The sequence below is a fragment of the Larus michahellis genome, chromosome 1 (genome assembly GCF_964199755.1).
Source record: "Larus michahellis chromosome 1, bLarMic1.1, whole genome shotgun sequence".
NCBI classification, from domain to species: Eukaryota; Metazoa; Chordata; class Aves; order Charadriiformes; family Laridae; genus Larus; species Larus michahellis.
In genome coordinates, this window is record NC_133896.1 from 151,807,961 (window position 1) to 151,831,671 (window position 23,711).

At 42.3% G+C, this 23,711-nt stretch overlaps 1 protein-coding gene across 1 annotated transcript; it reads right to left on the reverse strand.

The window, feature by feature from the left end:
- Nucleotides 1-159: 159 nt before the first annotated feature.
- On the reverse strand, nt 160-19,168 carry CHST10 (carbohydrate sulfotransferase 10). The gene is made up of 6 exons (XM_074609186.1): nt 19,033-19,168; nt 13,556-13,690; nt 10,676-10,773; nt 7,744-7,978; nt 4,983-5,088; nt 160-3,077 (listed from the first exon to the last, which is right to left on the reverse strand). The coding sequence occupies exons 2-6, from the start codon at nt 13,665-13,667 to the stop codon at nt 2,540-2,542; spliced, it is 1,089 nt and encodes a 362-aa protein (XP_074465287.1). The 5' UTR covers nt 13,668-13,690; nt 19,033-19,168; the 3' UTR covers nt 160-2,539.
- Nucleotides 19,169-23,711: the final 4,543 nt, after the last annotated feature.

Sequence of the window (23,711 nt, forward strand, 5' to 3'; positions counted from 1 at the left end):
TATGCTCTGGCCACCCTACCTGTGCCGGACCAACATAAGGAGAATCTTCCCGTATGTTGCCAAGGGCTTTCACGGTATTGAAGCAGAAGTCATGCCAAAATCGCACCATCATTACCCTCAGCCATGTGAAGAAAAAAAACACCACTTCTAGAAAGAAAATACATCTCAGGAGGATATAATTGAAAGGAGAAACTTAGCATTTTTGTTGAACAAGTGGTAATGAGTGTTCCAGTCCCAGCCTGAAAAGTGCTGGAGCAGAGAGCTGGGAGAGCAGTACACACCTCTGCCCATGTCAGTCCACAGCTCTGTTCGCATTTGCTGTCAGACATCCAAGAGAATTCAATGCAGAGAAAGCTATTAAAAAGAAATATTATTACTTAATATTTAAGTAGCACTTTCCACCTGGCAACTTTCAAGCAGTCGCTACAGTAAGTAATTTACCAAGAAAAACAGAAACGGATACATTGGTGTTCTGTGTGATCAGTAGCTTATGCTTTCAGAGGAAAACAATTCTACTTTATCTTTATTAGAATTAAATTTTAAGGCCTGAATTCACTATACATTATTCACACTGTTACATTTTAAATTGGCAGAGAGGTAATCAATCAGCTCATTAGCTCCAAAATGCATTTAACAGTACATTTTGCTAAGTTCCCATATTGAGAAAACCACAGAAAAACCTGGAGCTGTTAACATCTTTTTATCATTGGTTAAGAACTAACAAGTTAGGGCACTGTAATTGTTGCTTTAAAAAAAAATTTAAAATCCCACCTTACGGCTTTGCCACCTTGGACTATTCTCTTGCTAATGATGCCCAGTTAATGATTCTCCCTTATTTCAATTAGTGGGTTGAGATCTCTCTGAAATCACTTCCAGCCACAACAGGGCTTCCTTTTTGTGGGTAGCAGCACATTTTAGCTTGGCACAGCTTTCCTTTTCCACGAGTGCAAGATGCTTCCTTGTGTTGATACAGGAAGCTATCAAAAACATACTGCGGCTGGATTTAAGAGCAGATTCCATAGTACCAGCCATCATTAGCATTTCTAGATAGCAACACTATGAAAATCTGAAAATTAATCTTTTGGGACTAAGATTTTAAAAATGCAGTTCACACACTCACTGTGACAGAGCAATTCCTGTATTTCAGATACGTGGTCTCTCCCATGACCTGCGGGATGAGGTGGCATCACGCTGATTTTTATTGCTGGTGAACTCAAACAAGAGACTGGTCTTTATGAGACACAATGCGAGCACAGGCAAATATGATGGCTGCATCCAGTCAGTTCCTGTTTTCTTTTTTTAATGCATGAAACAGGTACACAAATTTAAGTGACATTCATATTCCTGGCAAGTTGCCAATTCACCCCATTGGCAAGACAAGCGTTGGGCATTTTTGAGAAGGGATGCCATGTCAGTGAATCACTGGAAAAAAAAAACAGGATTCATCCTGTCTCCTTTAGTACTAGGGAGATGAATTTTCAGAGGGGGGTAAATTTTCTGTTCTCTGAGGTACTAAATGTTGAGCAAGGCCGGATATAAGAAGAAGGTAGAGCGTTAATCCAAGTACCTCTAGCAGCTCTTTTATATGACAGCCCGCTTTCGTGGCTTCTTTATTAACCTTAACTGTTAGAATACAACACAAGTTAAATTGTGTGATATTTAGAGAACATCTTGCGACTTCTGTATGTGCTCCTGCAAATACAATTAATACTTTATTTTAAATTAATTTTCCTTAAAATTTCCCTAGCAGTTTCATATTCTTCTATGCTCCATTTGCATCTGGTGTTCTCAGATAACTTCCATAGCCAGGAATTAAATAATATTTTGAAAATCAAAAGTAGAATTACGAGGCTCGACAGACCAGTAGTAAGTACAGTAAACACTTGACAAAAATATAAAGACAACTGGGCTCTGGAACCAGTCCCTTTTTTAACACCTCAAAAGCTTCCATCTAATTAGGTTCATTTTGTGACAAACAAAAAATGGGATTAGATCAGCAGTACTGTTATTATAGCAGCCACATGACAGAACTTAGATGGTTTTACTTGTCAAGCATTTAATCAATTTTTAGTCCTGTACCGGCCTCTCATTTTCAAAGCTCATGGGAGACTACGTGCCTTTCTCATGAGCGTGAATCATCAAGTTCATCCACATGTCAGTTAACCTACAGTGAAACTGTCATCTTTATAAATACTTCACAGCATTTTAAAAATGGCATTCTGTTCGGGAGAAGAAGGTCATAGCCCATTCATTCTCCCTCTTTTTTCCTGGAGGGATGAGGGGAGAAGTGGAATTCTGTATTTCAGATAACAGAGACTTCATTCATAACAGATTGCAATGTCACATATTGAAAACATGGTCAGTAAACAACAACTATAAGCCCCTACCTGTTCATATGACAAATATTTCACTGAAAAATGGAGCAACATCAAAAAGCTAGAAAACAAATGATCATTCTCAGCTCTGTCAGTGTTGCAGCTGGTATTCACGCAGGTTTAGATTAATCCATGAGACACTTCTTCAGAGCTTATCCTAGGTGTCAGTTAAGCAAGAAATCTGGCTCCCGATAACCAAAGAGTTTAAAATCACCTTCAAACCGCGCATAGAGGCGTCTTATGTCTCTCTTGCTAATTCCCGAAAAATACCGCTCTACTTTTGTTTTGTTGTACACTGTTATGCCTGGTGGAATCGTGGGGTATGATACCAGATGGTCTATGCCGGCTGCTTTCAAGATGTACGGAGCATCATCCTCCAGGGTTTCGTGGTGTCCGATCACACTATACGTGATTTCACAGGGGGCGCAAAGTTCCACATATGTTACCCAATGAATGATGTGGTCACCAAACTGAACATCCAGCCATCGGTGATTAGGGTCACCTAGATAGCGCACAAAATCCTCGAACTGTAGCCCTTTGGTCTCTGTGCGATTCTTTCTGTATTTACGAATGATGCCAGGAGCAATTTCATGCCGGTACCAAGGTTCAAACCGAGGATTGTGCACAAACTTGTCTTTAAATGCAGAAATAAGTCTTTCAAATGGATCTCTAACAATAAAAAACTTGAAGTATAAACTCAGTCTAAACAGAGGAAGGAAAAAAATAAGAAAGTTCAGCAAAGTGTTCATGTTCAGCAAAGTGTTTCAAGTGTGTTTAGCAAAGACTTACAAAATGCACATAAACTCTGACCACAGATACAGCAATATGAAACTTAAACCATTTGCACAGTCTATCAATATTACAATCAATAGGACTAGAAATATGATTTCGGTCTTCTTCCTAAAAGCTTTTGTATGCAGCACAAAGTGGAAATAGTTCATCCTAGTTTTCACACTTTATTCAAACTGGAGTAGCTTAGTTTATCTCAATCCATATAAACAGGAGAAGACAGATGCTGAAAAGATGCTGAAAGCTCCTAGTCAAAGATATTTTTAATGCCATGTGATCAAGCTCAAGAAGCAAAATACACAAAGACATGGAAAAAGTGGCTTGGTGCAGCTAAATGCATACAGAGGGCTGCATTTTTCTCTGGCAGGTAGTTAGACAAATCACTACTTAAGTAAAAAAAATAATCTGGTATTTTATTTGATATTTTGTCACGCTTTCAATAATGGCTGAGAGCGTTATTTTCATGAGACCACAGTCTTCAACAGATTTTCACGTTTTGTTGTGATACCACTGAACTGTAATATTCTGTAATCAGAGATTATCTGTAGGAGGAGTAAATTGAAAACTAAGTTTATTTCAGTACATAGCTGAGAACGGAGATTGAGAGCCCGATCCTCACTGAAATAGGTGTATGGACTCTTTCCAGCCTCAACAGGCACTTGGATCAGTCTTCAGGTTCTCCTGACTTCTAAACAGGCAGGGCTAGAGGTCAGCAAACTAGATCAACAGATCCACACCATCCCTCTCTCTACACCTAAACTCTCTGATAATTTATTTCAGAATTCCCAACCAAACCCATGTTATCCATCTCCAGCACAACTTCTGTGCTGGGCTGACTGCAACAACCCAAATCATAATGGCATTCAACTTCAAATACCCCAGCTATGGCTCATTCCCCAGGTGATCAGTTGCTTTCTATGCAGGGCTTTTCACAGGGAAGGAGAACAGATACACGTTCTCAAGAACATACTGACAGTATTTTCTCTTGCACACTATCAACACAATCAAGTGAACCTGTTCCCACCGGCAGAGCTGTGATAAATGTATTTGTACCACCGAATGCAACAAACCTTGGACTGAGCTCTACTGATAGGTGACACCACATGTACAAGGGGCTGATGCTTCAGAATATCTTAATACGCACAAAACCCATGCAAGCACAACCTTACAAGTGTCCACTGTCATCTTATGTCCTGTTCCCTCCATGCTACCAGCCCTTACAGGGATTATATATGGCATAGGCTCTAGCAGAGATGAGAACAAACACAGTCAAAAAATCTAACCAAAGTAATTCAGAAGGCTCTACTGCAGAGAAGCATTTTTTCTGCTCTGAGAAGAACCATAAGCACTCAAACAGGAAGATAAAGTGGTCTGCTGAATGGACAATACTCTCAGGATGAGAAGCACTAATGTTTTAAACCTATCCAGTTAAACCCCAGTAAGTACATCTGCCTGCAATGACAATCTTACATGTAGGCAGTAAGATTTACCGTACAAGGCATCAGGGCGGACCTTCCAACTAAACTTTCCCCCCTGCAGGTGAACTACTTAACAACTAGGTATGCATTGAACTACAGAAAGCCTATATCCACAGGGAGTCACCTGGCTCACCTACAATACTGGTGTTCTCTTTCAAAGCCAGTAGCAAGATACTGACAGAACATCTGTGAGTATAACAGAATACTGCTGTAATACAACTGGTGGAGCAGAAAACTCACTATCCTCAATTCCAGATGTCGACTTCCAACCGTACTCTTGACCGCTTACACCACCACTGACTCCAAACTCCTCCCACACCCCTGGGAAGCCACCTCTTACCGTTTTTTAATTTCAGAGTCACTGAAGGAGGACAAGCGTGGAAGGCCGTTCTTCTCATGATCATGTACAATATTTTCTGGGATCTCGTCTATAGAAGAAAATGCTCCTAGACAAATCAAAAAGAGAGAGCGAGTGAATCTTTCAAGGCGAAAAAAATGAGCACAAGCAAGCATGCGTGCATTTGTCTGACAGCTTTTAGTTATCTTTCTCTTTTCTGTATTTTTAGCATTTATGGTTACTATGTTTAAAACTGTTAAAATGATTGAGCGATTCTGACTGCGAAGCTGAAAAACTGCTAAAATTCTTTAGGGTACGTGACATCAAGGTCCAAAACCAAATGGCCTCAAAACTCTCAGAAAAGCACATTATGCAAATTTCACCAGCAATTACGTCTAAGTCTATAACTCCCCACCTCATTGTCCCCATTCTCTTTCCCTCTGCCCACACATACAAATGGAGGAAGACTTTGGGGATTAACTCCAAAGACAGAAATCAGCTTTTTGGCTGAGTTTCTACCACCACCAAAAAATAAATGCTGTGGGCTGCTTTTGGAATTGCTTCAACATAAAAACTCTTCGCTGTCAGGATCCGTTAAGTTCTTTTAATGACTATGCTGTGGTGAAACAAAAATTCCAATCGTACAATACCACACAGATTAAAAAGCACTAAAATGAACAATAGAAAGACTTCTAATATAAATTTCTGCAAGCACATAAGATGACAAGTAAAATAATGTCACTGAATTCTGATGCATTTATTTTTAAGATCCTGATCCTGGAAGTTTTTATGACCTTGAGAAATATCTCCTGTGGGCCCTTCGGGCTTTAGGAGTAAGCCTTCACACAACAGCATCATTTCAGAGTACCAACCTGCAACAAGAACAGGGTGCTACAAAATAAGTTTTTAGGTGAAAGCCTCTACAGTCTTCTCTGTTCCAGAACTGCAGTGAATAATCCACACCACTCAACTCAGCTCCTCAGTTTTCTAATTTTTTTTGGGGGGGGAGGTTGTTGGTGGTTGTATTTTATTAATTTCAGTTTTCTGATTATATTTTTTTGTACTCTAGGTGAATTACATGTGGACAACAGATGTCAGATCAGCCAGCCTCAGAAACTGAAGCCTTGTGTTCATCCAAAGCAGAGATTCAGTACAAGCAGCAGCAGTTAGCTTCCCCACAGTGCCACAGCTGCATTTCTCCATCCTGAACTTCCAAATACTGCTTAGGTATTTGGATGTAAAGCATTCCCTCTCAAGTATCAGTCCTGCCTGCTGAAACTACACAAAGAGGAGAAAGTTAGGTCAACTGCAGCAGTAGTCTTCACCAGCAGATACTAGTACACTGGCAGCTCAAGGCAGAAGAGACCAGTGTTTATATGGAAACAATTTTCTATCGTTATCCAACATGCCAGACGTAAGAAGCTCAAGGTGAAAGGTACCCCGCTGGTAAGACATGAGTTACCCTCCACTCAATGCAGCCAGTACATCCCTGCCTGTCCTGAGCTATTCTTTGCATGTTATCCCTGCTACATTCTGGTAAGAGCAGGTACTTCTAATGCACTCATATAGTTTCATATTTAGTACTTTTTTAGAGCATAGCTTTCAGAAGTATTTAAGACACATGCCCAAACCTACGTGCGTGTGTATCTTTGCTTGATTTTCAGCTCCCATCCATATAATGTTAATCTCAACTTTGATAAAGTTTTTAAAGACACACTCCTTGCTAGAAAAGTTTTGCTGAGGGACACAGTTCCTTTGCCAATTTGTGATGTTTCCTTCTGGGTGTGCAAACTAGCTCACACAAGGTACAGAAGACATAAACACACAAGTGTAGAGATGGCTATTCGCAGGGTGCTTGTAAAAGAAAGCTGGGTTCACAATATTTAAGTTTTGCCCACATCTTGGTGAGCTATGCCACCTGCAAAACCACAGAACGACCTCACTGACCTGACTATATATAGCAAATTCACAGCCCTGATGCACAGACAGGCAAGAGGGTCTCATGTCAAACAAAGGTGTGTTATGTCAAATACGACCAAGTTAAGTTTTTGTGTGCAGGCAGTGGTTCAGTAGAAAACCAAGAGGAAAAGAGTTCTTTTTTATGGGCATATGAGACTACAAGAAGAGGATAGTAGACTACATATAGACAGGCAGTGCTCACCTTGTAGATCGTTATTCAAACACACTAGTGCCTTTACTCCTTCTTTTACAGCCTTTTATAACATATCTTTGTTGACCAAACTGTCCCCTTAAGCACCTCAGAATCTTGATAACTCCTCTGATGGCTCACTGATAGCGCACAAACACGATTTCAGCAGTACAGACCAACAGCAGCTGCCAAGTTTTAACTAGCTCTCTTCATGGCTAAAAAATCCTAGTTAAAAGTCAGTGGCTTCATGTCAGAAATTTTATATTATTGTTTCTTAGGGAATTATGATACCTTGTAATTTACTTGTTTCAAATTCTAGAAATTTGTGACAACTCTTCAAAGATAACAAATCTACCTACCACATGCATATTTCATGACTCAAATCCCTTTTGAGCCAAGCAATAACAATATTTATTTTCACAGAAAGAACAGGTTTATTTTCTTTAAAAGAGATGTTTTGAAAGGACTAGAAGTAACTGTGAAGAACGAGAGGCTGAAATTAAGTATCAGTGTACAGAAAAGCAGAAAGCATCCATTTTTGTGTTGTTCCAGTTGGACCAATTCTGCTCTTTCTCCTCCACAAAGAAACCCGCACACGCACAGCAGAGTAGATACCATTTAAAACGATCAAGACTTTTTTCCACTGAGTGTTGCCCACTTTTGGCGTCTGACAAAACAGGATCTTGTGCTTGTCACACACAAATATTCGGTCCAAGACGAATTTGGAAACTGCAGTGTGAGAGAGATTTCTCAATGCAGTGTCTCTGCAGGCATTCCTGAGAAGCTCAAGTCTTTCCATATGAACCAGGGGTTGGCGGATCAGATTTCCAGAAAAAGCTTTTCCAGTTGGCTTTACAAAATGGAGAGGGGAAAGAAAAGAAAAGAAAAAAGTGCAAGAATTTAGTTTTCAGATTAAATTCTAAAGTATAAAAATCCCAAAACTGTGCCTCCAAATGACTCCCAGGATTCACGATTAAAACATTGCTATGTATTAACTACAGGAGCAGCACGTAGTTTCCTTCCTGTGCTGCTGCTGTACACATTGGTTTGACCCAAGTCATTACATAGTACTAGACAGTAGTAAGAGCCTTTCCATAAAAGAATTTAAGTCTGCTGAAGAGCAGCAGGATCTTATCTGTGTGGATATAACATGCCTTGACCAAATATTGGAATTCCCACAAAGCTTCAACAGCAAGTAAGAAAGCTTCTGAGAGGTTAGGACAGGAATTTCAACAGAAATTAAGCTTTAACCTCTGAGAAGATAGGGCTTAGGGACGCTGATCCATCTGCATGGAAAGAAGAATTTGGGATAAGAGTTCTGTTTTGGTTTCTAGCACCCGTAGGCATTCGGTGTTTCCATTTAACCAAGCCGCAACAAAATTAAGTGTACAAAATTGATACAATGAGCGTCAGCACTTACTGTGGCAAATGAGAGAAGCAGGCAGGATTCCTCTCCCCAAAAATGGATGAACTGTTTGATACGTCTCATTTTTCTGAGACTAAGACAGGAAGCACGACCACCTCTTCCTCACGATTAGTAGGAAGAGAGGAAAAAGGAGCTTGTCTGATTAACAGGTGATGGGAAATTTTAAATTTCTACTGACAAATCTTCCCCCTTCCGGTAATTTATTTACACAGTTGGCAATTCCCAATATCGATACAGACTAGGGGATGTACTGATTGAGAGCATCCCTGCAGAGAAGGACCTGGGAATACTGACGAATGAAAAACTGGGTATGTGCCAACAACGTGTGCTCACAGCCCAGTCCAACCATATCCTGGATTGCATAAAAAAAAAAAAAAAAAAGCATTCCCTGCAAGTTAAGGGAGGTGATTCTCCCCCTCTACTCCTCTCTCGGGAGACCCCACCTGGAGTACTGCGTCCACCTCTGGGGTCCCTAGTAGAAGAATGACATGGACATGTTGGAGCAGGTCCAGAGGAGGGCCACAAAGATGATCAGAGAGGGCTGGAGCACCTCTCCTATGAAGACAGGCTGAGAGAGTTGGGGTTGTTCAGCCTGGAGAAGAGAAGGCTCTGGGGAGACCTTAAAGCAGCCTGCCGGTACTTAAAGGGGGCTTATAAGAAAGACAGAGACTTTTTACCAGGGCCAGAAGTGATAGAACAAAGTGTAATGGTTTAAACTGAAAGTGGGTAGGTTTAGATTAGATACGAGGAAGAATTTTTTTTACAATGAGAGCGGTGAGACACTGAAACGGGTTGCCCAGAAGCTGTGGATGCCCCATCCCTGGAAACATTCAAGGCCAGGTTGGATGGGGCTTTGAGCAACCTGATGTAGTGAAAGATGTCCCTGCCCATGGCAGGGTGATTGGAACTAGATGATCTTTATGGTCCCTTCCAACCCAAACCATTCTGTGATTCTATGATTTTAAGTACAGTGTCAAAGCTACACATGAAAAAGAAATGATTTTACTTTTTACTTTTTGTCCCAATTCTCCATAAGAAAAAAAAAAAAATAATTTCATTCTGCTTTTTCTGTTTGTTACTCTCCTCCAATATCTCCTGGTCAGAATGTAATCTGAACAGCCTGACAGACTGCTTATCTGTCAAAACAATTCCTTTTGCATGCAACCAGGATTAATATTATTGTTCTGTGTTTCATGCTGTCAAAAAGTCACGAGGGAGTAGTTTTAGATCCAGAAACCTTATTATCCTCTTCCATACAAGTAAAGGAAGATATTAAAACTCACTACACATATCTGCCAGTCTTCACTGAATGAAGTGTTTCTCTCCAGTATTTTGACAGTAACTTAAATTTCATTTTTTTTACATACGAAATCAGAGTCACATTTACACAGAAACCTACCTTCGATGCTGCCTCACAAAAATATTTTAAACATAATATGACTTACGTAACCAATAGAAAAAAAATGGCCTTAGCCCACTGTGCAACTCATCTCAAATTTACATTTGCATAAGGGATTTTCAGACTTTCCTTGTAAGTTAGCAAGTACCACATTTGTTCTGCTTTATTGCTGAAAGCACAGAACTATGCATCTAAAGGATCAACGGGCATTGAATACTATTGTGTTCATGTTCTACTTTGGAAAAATGCTGAGATGTGAGGCACAAAGAGCACAAAACATGAAAAAGAAATGGAGACTGATAAAAAGAATCAGAGAGATTGGGCAGAGAACTAAGAGAATAGACAAAACACAGGCTTGCCCTCAAGAGCCATGAACCTGGTGACTATGGCAAGGCAGAATACAAATAATCCAAAATTGGGCCATTATATTCAAAAGGATAGCAAAAATGACTGTCCTGACTTGATAAAGGAGTACTGCAACGATTTTCTGCTAGAAATGGAAACACATTAAGTTGAGTCATTCGGATGAAACAAGACAGCAGGTTACTGTAACAAACTAGCTTTGTGAAGCTAAAACGAATTCTGTTGGCTCTGTCTAAATAGAAGAGTCTGAATAAATAATTCCCGTCCAGCAATTCCTTTTAACAACAGGAAGCCCTTACTTAATCTCTTCTTTTCTCCCACTCTTTAATACATGTAACCCTTATCTCAACAGCATGCACCTGGAATTCTTCAGGCCAATGTTTTTCCTCTGGCACATGTACCTCCTCCACTTTTGTCACAGCTGTCAGTATCAATGGCTCTTGCTTGGCACTGTAGCCTAAAGAAGGAAGAGAGATAAGAGAATTATAGAAGGTGGGGGGAAGGCAACTATTTCTGCTTTACGACTAATACAACTGAACATCACTTTCTGTATTAAGCTTACAAAACATTAGGATTTGTTTTCAAATGGGAAGGTACTAGACAAGACATGAGACAGACTATGAATATTTTAAAGGATGTACTCTGTGGGAATTTTGGATGCAACCTCAGTTGAGTGTTATCAAAGAAACACACCCATGATGTTTTATTTTGGTCTTTTTTAAACAAACTGTGCAAAGAGACATAGAAATCATTAAGCCAAATATCACGATTGGTAGACAATTGAATGTAACTATATGGACTTGACAGTATGAGATTTTTATTATTCAACTAACTTCCCAAAGCACGTCCAAATAAAAAACTTAATCTACCAGGTTTCTCCCTCCCCTCATATTAGTACATAGCTTTCTTCTGTTAAAAACTGTCGGACATTACTAGAAGAAAAAGTGTCATTAAGGACCACCTTTTATTTCTTTATTTCTTTCGTGCTCTAAGTAAACACCTCTAAGCAATAATAGGAGATCCCTTCCTCCTTTGTTACTGGACTGATGGCCTTCCTCAGAGATTGTCACAACAAAAGAGCAAACTCAGCTGATACTCTTGTTCTTTTTTAATGATTTTAGGGCAGCTAATAGATTGAGACCAAATTAAAGTATGCAAGGGAAGAACCCTTTGCATCTTTTGCAAATGGTAAGTTACACAAAAATGGACAGATGACACAAGGCTGTAGCTTTACTTTACATGGTGCGGAAAGATCAAAAATAATTTGAAGCACCTTTCCCCAACCACAAGGCAAAAAGAACATGATTTCTCTCTGAAAATTTATTTCCATCCACATTGGACTACTTTTCCCTTCATATAGTTTCTTCTGTGAAAAAACTTTCTTCATCTGCATCCTTACTGTGGCTTACTATTTTATGGTCAAGAAAACGCGTGTACTGCCTATGTCCTTTTCTTAAGGGAGTACTCTACTCTGCCTACCCTGGATTTTAACAAAGGGCACACATGGAAAAGCAAGTTAAAACTGAAAACAATGTAAGCATCCAAGCAATCAGCTACAGTAAATATTGTTGTGCACAGACTTACTTCACACTAGCCTTTTGTAAAATCAAAGTAATCTGACCCAGTGAAAGAGCAGTTAAAGTATCTTTCATTAAAAAGGGGTAAAAGCATGCCTGCAGATGCTACTAGAGGTGATGGACAGAAACTTGCTCCTTCTCATTAAGAAGTTCCTCTTGCTCATGCACCCAAGACATCAGTAAAAGGCTTAAACAAAAGAACATCGATTCACTGAGCATCTGCTGGTTTTGTCCTAGCTGCTATGTAGATGCATCCAAATAAGGAAAATTTCTGACAAGCCATATTCTATTAAGTCTAGAAGAGTTCCTCCAGGACTGACCATCCTGTTTGGACTTTCTCCAAAGTTCTGTTGGTATATTCAAATTACTTCCCTTTATTAGTCCCAGTACAAACACTGGTATCTCCAACACATACATACACTTAACCACAGTCATGCCTTTGCAGGACTGGAGCTTAAGAAATTATACAATCTTCTGCTTAGCGAACTATTCAAAGGGGAAGGAAGATCCAGCATGGGGAGGTGGGGGGGGGGAGAGGGGAAGAGAGAGAGAAAAATTGGCAAGCCAAGATAATAAAAAGTAATCCTCCTGACAAATTCTGATGAAAAGAACCACTCAAAAAATACCTGAGCTGGGAAACAAGAGTTGGCATAGAATCAAATACTGGAAGATTTAACTACCTAACGTAAGACCAGCTTACTTGCAGATGTACTAGGTCTCAAAAACAGCTGGGACCATGGAAAGCTACATTAGCCTACAGTTCTCATCTGTAAGACTTGCTGAATAAGTTTCCACACAGAGGTATGCTATTTAAAAAGGCACACCTAATATATTTACCCACTATCAAGTCATTGAAAGAAATGGCACTAGTGATGTCCACGTTTCAAAAGTTACGCTTTTTTTGCGCATCGTAGGAAAATGCAGAAATCCAGATCTCTTAAGACTGTAAGTCATGTTATCACCTTCACCCTAAACTCTCTGTAGGATGGCTTTGTAGCGGTAGCTCCTCAGCAGACAGAAAACTGTAACATGCTGTGTGGTGTCATCAAGTGGCTTAAATTACTCACCAGCTTAATACCATCTGGGCTACTTAAGCTAAGCAAAAGCCTATAAGCTGTTTGTCAGTCAAACAGCAGAGGATAAAACTGAATGCAAGAAGCAGGGCAGGGGTGGCTAATCTAAGTGCATCGCAAATGAAATAAAACTTTCCACAAGTTTTACATAATACTGCACCCACAGGACAAGCAGTCACAAGGGGGCAGAAACTAGTATCATGTGAAATGAACTCTTTAATTCCTTGCGAATCTCCTTTGCCTTTAAACGAGTAGTTGTGCTCCATTGTTCTGCATGTACCTTCTACTAGTAGATCAAGATACCGAAACTGAATGCATTTGAAAAAGCGGTCCTCACAAGACATTACTGGAAATATGAGCTCCTCAGTTCTTAACCACCAAAACCAGACATGATGTTAGTTTTGAAGACTTCTACCAAGACAAGCAGAAACTGAATACCAGCACTGTCACTTCTAGAAAATTAGTTGTCCTATTCTCAGTCTCACCGAAGAAGTGGTAACATACCAAGAACTACTTTGCACAGAAGGAGTACTTGTGTGAAGCACTATTCAATTTTCTGTTTCATATCAAACATTAAAGTTGAACTTACCATCTGGGTCTTTAAAAGTCAATGTGATAAACTTGCTAGCAACCATGAACATGAATATCACCCAAAAGCATGCAGCTAGCAGCAGCCACTGGTGGTGCATGTTGTCAGACATGAGCCATATAAAGCTGTTGCTTCCTGTTTGAAAGAGGAAAGATTGACACATTAATTATTTCTGTTCCAGTTTAGAAAAATACTTTCCATAATCAAAATGACAAAATTCTAATATGTATGTGTATCATAAAACATAGCAGTAGATTTCACTTCTTTCTTTTTGTTCTTTAGGCTGTTTTTTTTAACCAATGTTAAGGCTGAGGCAATGTAACTGCCAGCTGCTATCAAAGGGAGTCTTCACTCCTCCTTCACCCCCACGTAAACATTCCCAGTCCCCTCCTTGCGCGGGCGATAGCTCTGTCTGTCTGACTCCTCAGACAGGCAGACCAGCAAAACCCCCGATTTTTTTTCAAGTATAGTTTATTTTTCAATTTAATTTTGTGAGATGGCTCATTGTAGGAAAGGAAGGAAGAATGAAGAAAACTCCCTTCTGGGTGGGAGCTAGTCAGCAGGTCAACCAAGCTGTAACGCTAACAGTATTCTTAGTTATCCTAAATCAGCTCATGACATGTAACATGGACTCCTCCCCTGCCCAGGAACTACAGGTTGGAAGCTACCAAGACAGAACACTAAGCTTAAACTGACAAAATATTTAAATATATTAATGTCTCCTTTTTGCTTGTCACTTTTATTGCCAGCAAAGTATCAACCATAGGTTCTGGAAGATTTTTTTTTTTATTATTATTTTTTTTTTTTTATTTCCATCATGCTAAGCACCACTCACATAAATTGTAAAAATGGTTTCCTTGCAGCAGTGTCTACTATCTGTAGCTGCATCCCTGCAGGGAAGTCTTAACGACAGGACTTCCCCAGGAGTGCAGGAAGGGTTACCCATAAAATTGAGACTGCAGATTTAATGCACAAAGAAACCACAGGTACTGACTGAATCCAAGCAGACCGAGGATGATGATATTGCACAGTATTACAAACACATGATGTCTGGCCTACCTTGCAGTTTTTAAGTTTGCTGGAGTGCTCCGAGCATGTCTTAGCTTGAATTTAGAAACTGTAATCCTAGTAAATTATCTTTTATGGTTAAAAGTTAAGACACAACATAAGGAAACCAATTACAAAAAAAAAAGATTTAAGTCCCCAGTCATTAAAAGAAATGTAAACTTTGAAGCTTCATCTTTCACTGAAATTTCAACTTCTGATGGGCGATGCACCCAGGGAAGCACCAGGGCTTACTCCAACTATCTGCAAAAGCTCTGCTGCAAAATTGAAGCTTCCATAACTTAAAAAAACAAAAAAACCAAAAAAACCCCAAAAAACCCTGACAAGAAAAACCTAACAGCAAACATCACTGCCTACATACAAAAACGTACCTGAGACCCCTCAGGCTTGAATATTTATCCTGCAAAAATAAAGCACCATTGTCTCAGCTGTTGCTGGAGAGATAAGACACCTAAGGGCCTGAACTCAGGCATTGGAAAAGTTCAAACGTAAGCGAATGCTTCCTTTTTGAGGATACCTACAACACAACTTCAGAACACTTAACCAAAGAGGATCTAACAAAAATCTCATACAATGAGATCCTCTCAAACAATCCTGTGAGGTTTGTGCTTGTAGCCTCGGGAACAACAAAAAACCAAAGCCACTCATGTAACTAGCAACAGGATCAAACTCGGTCCTCAAGCAGCCACATGCAACTTCAAAGAGAGTCTCATCCGCATGGTTTGTGATCGCACTTTCTGTACAGCTACCTGAGTGATCTGCCAGGGAATAAGAGAGATGTCCCAGCTAAGATGCTAAAAACATGCTAGTTAATACTTCTAAGCAAACTTTGTATTAAGTTTTTCAGTCATATACCAGTATTCCACCTTTTTTGTTCCCGCAAAGCTTCAATAACAAGTGAGCCCGGTTTTGATGTTGTTTCAGCATGTCCACCTGCACCATCAGTACTACTGCTACAGGTGCTCATCGCTTTTCCAACTAGTTTTTGCCTTCCAGCAATGCAAGTGTTTCCAGGAAGGGTTCTCACCGTAGCTGACAGAAGTGAAATGTCTTCAGGGTACATCGAAAGCCTGTGCAGGCAGACAAGCAGTTCAAAACAGATTTGGGACCCTACGGATGTATGTGAAATGTATGAGAGGAGAAAGAGAACAGAGTAACAGAGTACCTCCAATTAAAAAAAAAAAAAAAAAAAAAAAAAAAAAAAAAGAAATCATAGTTTTTAGCTAGGGTGGCAGTGTTCAGGCTATTTTCATTTTCTCAGTGCAGTATTTTCCATTTTGGCTTCCAAGAGGTCCTTTTTTTCCTTCTTTTATGATCTCATTTTTAAGAACTTCTCCTAAAAAAAACTTCATTTAGGTAAAAAGATGTATCAACTGTCAACAATTACAGGTGCTGTGACCTCCACGAAGATGATGTTTGTCATCTCCCATTTTCTGCTGCAACTCCCTCACTGCCAAGTGACCATGCGATGTCCAAGACACAATATATTCCTCAACATCAAAAACTGTTTGCCGGCAAGGGCAAATAATACGGCGTGAATTCTAGAGCACTGACCTCTTTCCAGCTAAGTAGTTCAAAAGTTATTCTCATCCTACCATTGCACTAGTGCAAAACTTGCCCTAAGACTCATGCTGAAAATCACCAGGTCTCAAAGGTCCTCATCTTTCAGTCTGCCACAACATCCACCATCTCCCATTTAGGGCACTGAAATTTATCACCTCTGCCTTCAGACATCACAGTGATTTGGAAAATTTTCCAAGTCTCACAGATGAGAGAAATGCAAAATAGATGTCAGGACACAAAATGCAGAAACAACATTTTTACCTTTTTGGGTAGCTCTGCTAAAACCATGAGAACCTTTCAATATTCAAAACACAACTGAACCTGGCAGCAGGCTGACAGATACTTGCAGAGAACAACGCTGCAGGAGGAAACCTCTTTCTAACCATCAGGTATGGGCTTTTCAGGGATATAACAAACAGTCTGGGCCAGACCCTTCTGTCTAACCCGGTATACTTGTTCTACATAAAGAACAGCAGAAATGGCCTCCAACACTTGTAGCATCCCTGCTAGTCTGACCACTTTTATAATGGTGATGGATGGACAATATTCGGTAAGAGTTATTGATCTATATCCCCTTATGTAATTTATGTATTGGATTCCTAAGAAGTTGTGTTAAATGACATGGGAAAAGCAGTTTCCAAGCACTCTGACCTGAAAAGAGTTAGTGCACACAGGAGCCTGCTGCCAAATCCTGCACTCTAGGGATAGGAGAACAACGTTTCAGCCCAAGACACCTACAAGCAGTATGCTCCTTACCTCAAGAACTGGACTCAGACCAGAAAGGGGACAGAATTGCAGTCACATCCATGACAACCACCATAACCCTTCAATACATCCAAGCTGAGAGGAAAATATTAAGCAGTTTTGTCTACTCCCTTTTTTATGTGCACAGCAAATCTGCAACCATACTCATCGATGTATGAGTCTTGTCAAAGGATTTGTCGTAGCGTAATTGCAATGGCTGGCACTGTTACTTCTAGCATCCTAAACAAAACTACATCTCTATCAGCAGCTCATTACCTATCTCAAGAAGCAGGACTGATCAAAATTGTAGGCAGGAATAATTCAGCCATTATGCTCACTTAAATGCAACAACCAGTAATGTTTTTAAAAAATGTGTTTACATTGTTTCCCTTTCTCTAGCTTCTTCTTTAATATTTTTATTGTTTTCACATAGGGTAATCGCACTTCCTGTTACATCTCCAATCTTACTGCATTTCTGTTGCCTCTCCTGTTACTTATTTTTCTAGTGAATACATGTACTAGCTTCTGTTTTTTTCTCTTTAATAGTCCAGCTTCCACATGTGTCTTTTACTTCTTCTTGCCTAAAACATTTTTTCTTTACAAGTAGGAAAAACAAGAAAACTGTTGAAGATTTAGTCCATTTTCTCACAATGAAATACGCAAGGATTTTTCAGGTTACTCCTTCTTACTGTAATTCTACAACTTTTAGGAGCATGAGATCCTCCAAAACCCCTCTCTCCATCCATCTGTTCCTCTGTCCTTCCCTCCCTGGGCTACTTACCCCAAGACAAACAGTCACATAACCCTCAGATCAGCCAGATGCCAGTTTTGCATGAGAAAAAAATGCGACTGCAAACAGACACTCATACAAAAACAGAAACCAAAGATGAGGATGCAAAGCTTGGCAGGCTTGACCCGTGGCCTGTGAGTAACACATCACCTGAAAAAAAAACCTCTCGTACTTTGCGGAAGACTGCTGTCTTCATGTGAATGATGGGACAAAGCGCAGAAGATTTAAACAACATTAAAACTCAGTGCACGGCCCCTGCTCTGCAGCTTATGCTGCTTGGACAGGGGCTCCTTGGCAGGACAGTCCCTGCACGCCTCCTGAGCGACAGCGGCACGCCAGTAGTCCCCAGCTACCAACTGCTTGCCCATCGGCACATGACTAATGATGTAATTTGAAATGGAACTGGTAACAAAGGCCAAACAACAGCTCGCTGGGACACCTAATCCATTTTCATCAAGGCTTCCTTTGTGTTATCTTAAAGTTGAAGAGATCTGGACAATTTATTACACTTTTAGAAAAAAATATATTTTGGACAAAAATCTACCATGTGCTCCTTTGGTAAGTTGTGTGGTGCTACTAAATGTTATAATGTACCTTCACGATAACGGGCATTTCTGAAAGCTGGTTCTTTCCTAAACCTTTCACCTCCCTCTTTGGCACGAACAGGCCTATGTCCCTGCCCTTCCAGCTACCGCTGGAGCGCGGAGCCCTCCCGGAGCACAGGCATAATTCACCTGTCAGAGCAAGGAAACCAACCACGGCGGCCACAGCAGCCCCTGGGAGGTAAAACCCACCTCAGCCCGGGGGCAGGCTCTGCCCGGCCCCACTCCACGGTCCCCCGGCCGGCCCCGGGACCCTGCCTGCCCCCCCAGCCCCGCCGGCCAGACACCGGGTCCGACTCGGTCAACGGCTGGGAACGGCAGCGGCTCCTCTTTCCCCAGCACTGGGGCTTCCTGGGGGCTCCATTCACTGCCCAAGGCGGGTAAAAACAGAGGGGTCCCCGCCAGAGGAGGGGGCACGGCCGCGGTCTGACCGGTACGGGATGAGTCGAGGCAAAGCCGGGCTGCGGCTGCACCGACCGGGGATGAACAGGGGTAAACTTTCCCCGTTCCGGAGAGAGAAGCAGGGCGGGCTCCCCCTCGCCCCCGGCAGGTAGAGACAACATCCGCCTGCCTCGCCCGACCGGCCAGAGGAGCCTCTTCTCTCCGGCGGCTGCCGGCTGCCAGGCCTCCCCCCCGCCCCCGCCCGCCGCGGCCCTCCCCGGCCCCGCCCCGGGGTACCGGGCCTCCCTCGCAGCGCCCCTTCCCCGGCTTACCGGCCCTCCAGCGCCGCTCCCCGCAGCCTCGGCCCCCAGCGGCGAGGCGCCACTCCCGCCGGGGGCCCGCCTCACACGGCGGCGCGGCCGGCCCGCTCAGGCGGCCCCGGCTGCTGCTGCTGCCGCTGCTGCATAACCCCCCGCCCGGCTGCGGGCGGCGGTGCCAGCGCCTCCCCGCCCCCGCTCAGCCCCTGCTGCCGCCGCCTGGCCCTACCGCCGCCTCCATTTCCTCCCGCCGCGGGCAAGGCCTCGGCCTCGGCCTCGGCCGCGCCCCCAGCCCCGCCGCCGGGAAGGAGGGGAAGGTGAAGGCCGCCGCGACGACGGCTCGGCTCGGACCCGAGGAGACGCAGCGCCGCGCCCGGCCGCCCGGAGGCGGGAGGGAGGGATGGAAGGAGAGAAGGCGGGGGGCGGGCTGGGCGCCCCGCCCCGCCTCGCCCCGGAGGGTCGGCCTCGGCCCCCGCTTCCCCAACGCCGCCCACCCGGGGGCTTCCAGTTTTGGCAGGGTGGCTGGTGATTTTGGGCAGGGCCCACGGCCAGCGCGCAGGGGGGCTCACGTATGTACACGTGTATGCGTGTGTTTGGGGTTTTTTGGTTGGATTTGTTTGTTTGTTTGTTTCTTTTTACTGTTAAAAATGTTTCTAATAGGTCCCTAACGCTCATCTTTCAAAAAAAAAAAAAAAAAAAAAGGCTGAAAATGCGATTTCTGTGCACCTGCAGGACTCCAATACCCACAGATCCCATCCAGACCCTGGAGCTGATGATGGGCCTGTTTTTAACAGCTGTTGAAACAACTGGTTGTGGGTACGTATGGCCGTGTGTGGCTGCAGGGACACGTGGCAGCACCGAGGTGGTGGTTCCTAAACTCCTAAACTCTGCAGAAACGAAGCTCAAACGGTGGAGCAGGGCCCTTGGATGGTCCCTGGAGGAGGGGGCGGTGCTCGAGCAAAGCCACCCTGTTTTAAAGCTCATTGAACACTGAGGCGCTGGGGACACGTCCTCCAGTATGAAATCAGGTGATGCAACACAAAGGACGGGCTTTATCCCCTGACCCCAAAATATTTGCCCTGGTTAGCCAGCACAGAAACTGTCCTGTGGTGTATCCTCTTGTGTCTGGCTACCAGAATTGATTTGACCCTTGGGAACTGGTAAATTGAGTGGGGGGCACAGGGAAATCCCATCTTTCAGGTGAATAATTACCCACAGACAGTCTTGTTGATCAGCCCAAACTAGTCATATAGGCATGCTGCGTGAGAAGCCCTCGCTTCCAGCCTTCATCTCTCCTTCCATCTCTGCATCTTCTTCCCAAATATGTTCTGACCTTGGTAACAGAGTTTCCACAGTTTCTATGTTCTGTCCGCACAAACAGGATAATTTTGAGCTCGGTGATGGAAGACGTGGGAGTCCCCAAAGCCACACAAGGAAGAAAACATGGCTGAGAAATATAAGTGGATTTTTAGCTCTCAGGGAACGATCCCTAAATGCCAGGACAGCTGGTCTGGTGCCCACACTATGCAGGGTTGGCCCCCTCTGCAGCAGACTTGCAATTCATGCTACGCAGCACTTCACCCTGGTTCTCCTATGAGGTCCTGTGTGGAGAATAGAAGACAAAATTGCCAATTATGGGATTGTGTGAATAAAGTAAATACCTAAATAGCGTCCAGTCGCTTGAAATTGATTTGCCATGCAGGCTTGAACCCTAATAAAGTCATGCCCTAAACCCTTGCTGCAGGATGAGGGCCAACAGTTCAAGACAGGACAAATTCAGAAGAGATGGCATTGTAGAAGTTTCTGTCTGTCTCTGTGTGTCCAGTTACCAATTAATGAAAACAATCCAATGGAAGTAGAGTTTAAAATGCTTTCACAGCTAAAAAATATATTGTAAATTTATTAGAGCCCAAATCAAAACTGATACAAGCAAGTTTAAACTAGTGCCTCTTCTAGAACAAGGGAGAGAAACGTAGATTGGAACAGGCAACCTTAACTTAAACATTCGCCTCATGTACTTCCAAACCTCTCATTTTATAGTCTGCATCACTGTATGGAGCCTGAGTCCAAGACTCACTGATACAGATGTGCATGTAACTTGCATGATTTCCAATCTTGAGTCGCAGGTAGAAGGACTCTGTGCTACATTAGATGCTTCATTGAATGACCAAGTGGCAGCATTGCTCCTTGTTAGAGCAGTATTTTGTCCTTTCCAGACGTGACTACCGTGGTGCGCTGTGCTGGAGCCTGACCAAGGAAGCCCAAGGTTGCTGTCATTGGTATGGATGCTGTGGAGCAGAAGAGGCTAATACAAATGTGTTAACAGCCACGCGTTCAGTGCTCTGCTGATGACTGCTAGCTACCAGTGAAGCAGCAGAAAATGTAGATCTCACTGGGAACCAGTGGCCAAAAAACAGTAATGAGAAACCCAAGTTCGGTGCCTGACTCTATGTTTGTTTGTACCAGCACCCTGGGTATATCCTTGTGCCTCCCTTCCTCTACCTGTGAAGTAGAAACGGTGATAGTGATAGTTACCTTGTTGGCAAAGCACATTATAAATCTGTGGCTGTCACCAGTCTGAGTCTTGCAGAGGCGAGAAAGTTCCTTCTTTCTTCAGGCTTCAGAGTGACGACGACAATTGCAGCCGTGCACAGATTTATTAATAAGTGGTCTCCAGCTGCGGAACCAATTCCTGCCAGATTATCAGGCTCAGCCCAAGTATTTTAACCTTTCAAGTATGTTGTTACTGACATGTATAATAATTAATCCAGTATAAAAGGAACCAATTTTCCAAACTAAGCACAGTTAATAAGCTTTGTTGTCAGTAATTGGGCCTGAAAGCGTCTGATGAAGTTGAAGAACGTGTTGCATAGGCAACTGTACAGTCGGATTATACAGTTGCTAGTTCAGGCCAACAGGATTCTTGCTACTAATAACACTAAACTATAGTGGGGTTTAATGCTTTAAATAGGCAGCAAAATCAACATTTGAGTCTAAGTAAGTTCTTTTTAATACTAGAGAATGCTCACACTGCCAGACCAATATAAAGGACAATTGTGCTGGTGAAAAGTCACCCTCCTCTCTCTGATACGTTCTGGAGCGACTGTGGCTTCCTCAGAGACATGCTTCTGAAACCAATGGAAGCGATGCACCCATTTTTCTCTAAGGACGTGGGTCTAAACTGGAAAATTTCATCTTAATAACATGTTCAATGTTTATGCCATTAAAAAAGTTTTTATGTCCTAATAGCTCTTGTGTATCTTTATTCCAGGTTTGACATTTCTCCTGGAAGAGTCTTATTGCAAAAGATCAGCATTTGCAGCTGGGCTGGTCAGGAGGACCAGGTGTGGCGTTGGACATCTGAACTGCGAGAGCACATTCAAGCTTTTTAAGAAATTACTATCTGTCAGTGGCAAGCTGTCTTGACTGCCCTCGGTATGAGTTAATTCTAAATAGAGTTTAAGCATACTGAAATGTTTAAATGAGCCCCTGTCTTGGACAAGATAAGTAATCATCCATCCTGCAGTTCACATTTGAACACAACAAGCCTAATCACACTGAAAGCACCCTCATTTTCCTTGACCTTCTATGCTTGTCCCATTCAGCAGAAGCATAGGCTTGCACATATTGTGAAACTATTTTTTGCTCTTTGCTGTTATTTCAGGTTTTAATCCAATGCCAATTACTAGGATTAGTCTTGGTAGCCCTTTTAGTCGTGCCTTGCCTCCATAAGAGCTGACCTTAAGACAAGTCACCTGTTCAGCATCGAGTACTCAGGAAGAATAAATCTTATTTAAAGCAGCAGGAATGCATGCTTTTCCTAGCACAATGCCGTTATCAGAGAAATCACTGTTCTGCTTCATGGCTGCATTTCTGAGGCATAGCACATCACCAAAGGAGATCTCTTGTGTACAAGCACCTTGCTTTGCAACTCATCAGACATAGCACCTCTGGCATGTAATACATTTATTACGGTGTCATCTTCATAGAATCATAGAATGGTTTGGGTTGGAAGAGACCTTAAAGGTCATCTAGTTCCAACCCTGATTCTGTCTCTTTCTGGAACTGGAGCAAGCTGGTTTAAATGTGGATCTGGTCGATATAAAACAGAACATATAGAATACCTTGTGGCCTCTACAGTCATTAGGAGACACTGCAGCAAAATCAGGCTGAGCAATACAGGGGCGTACAGCCTCATACAGATGCAGGATTTACTAGTATGGTCTAAATAGAATACATAAAGTATTATATACTTCTTGGATTATTTTTTATCTAAAATAACTTTAGCAAGGAGTGAACTATAAAGTGCATGTCTAAAATAGCTGATGTATAGGAAAGACTGAGGTGTGTGTGGACGGACTGGGGGGGCTTAGGGCTGGTATCTGCAGCAAAATCAGACTGTCTGTAGTACTGACAAGATCAGGTCCATAAGCAGCAAATGAGACTTGTTTTCGGTTGAAGTTTAAGTCTACTTTTTATTTCAGCGTAGAAGCAAGTTTTATTTCATGATAAATAGCTTGGAAATTGATAAATCTTTCGTATGTCGTTACACCATTTATTGCCTTCTGAGTAGGGACAAGAAGTTTAGACTGAGGTAAGTAGGTTATCAGCTGAAGCATCTAGTTTACCTTATATTCTTAAAACACTTAGTCTGAGCTGGTAGCTTAAAAGGGAAAACAGCTTTGTGGGGTTTA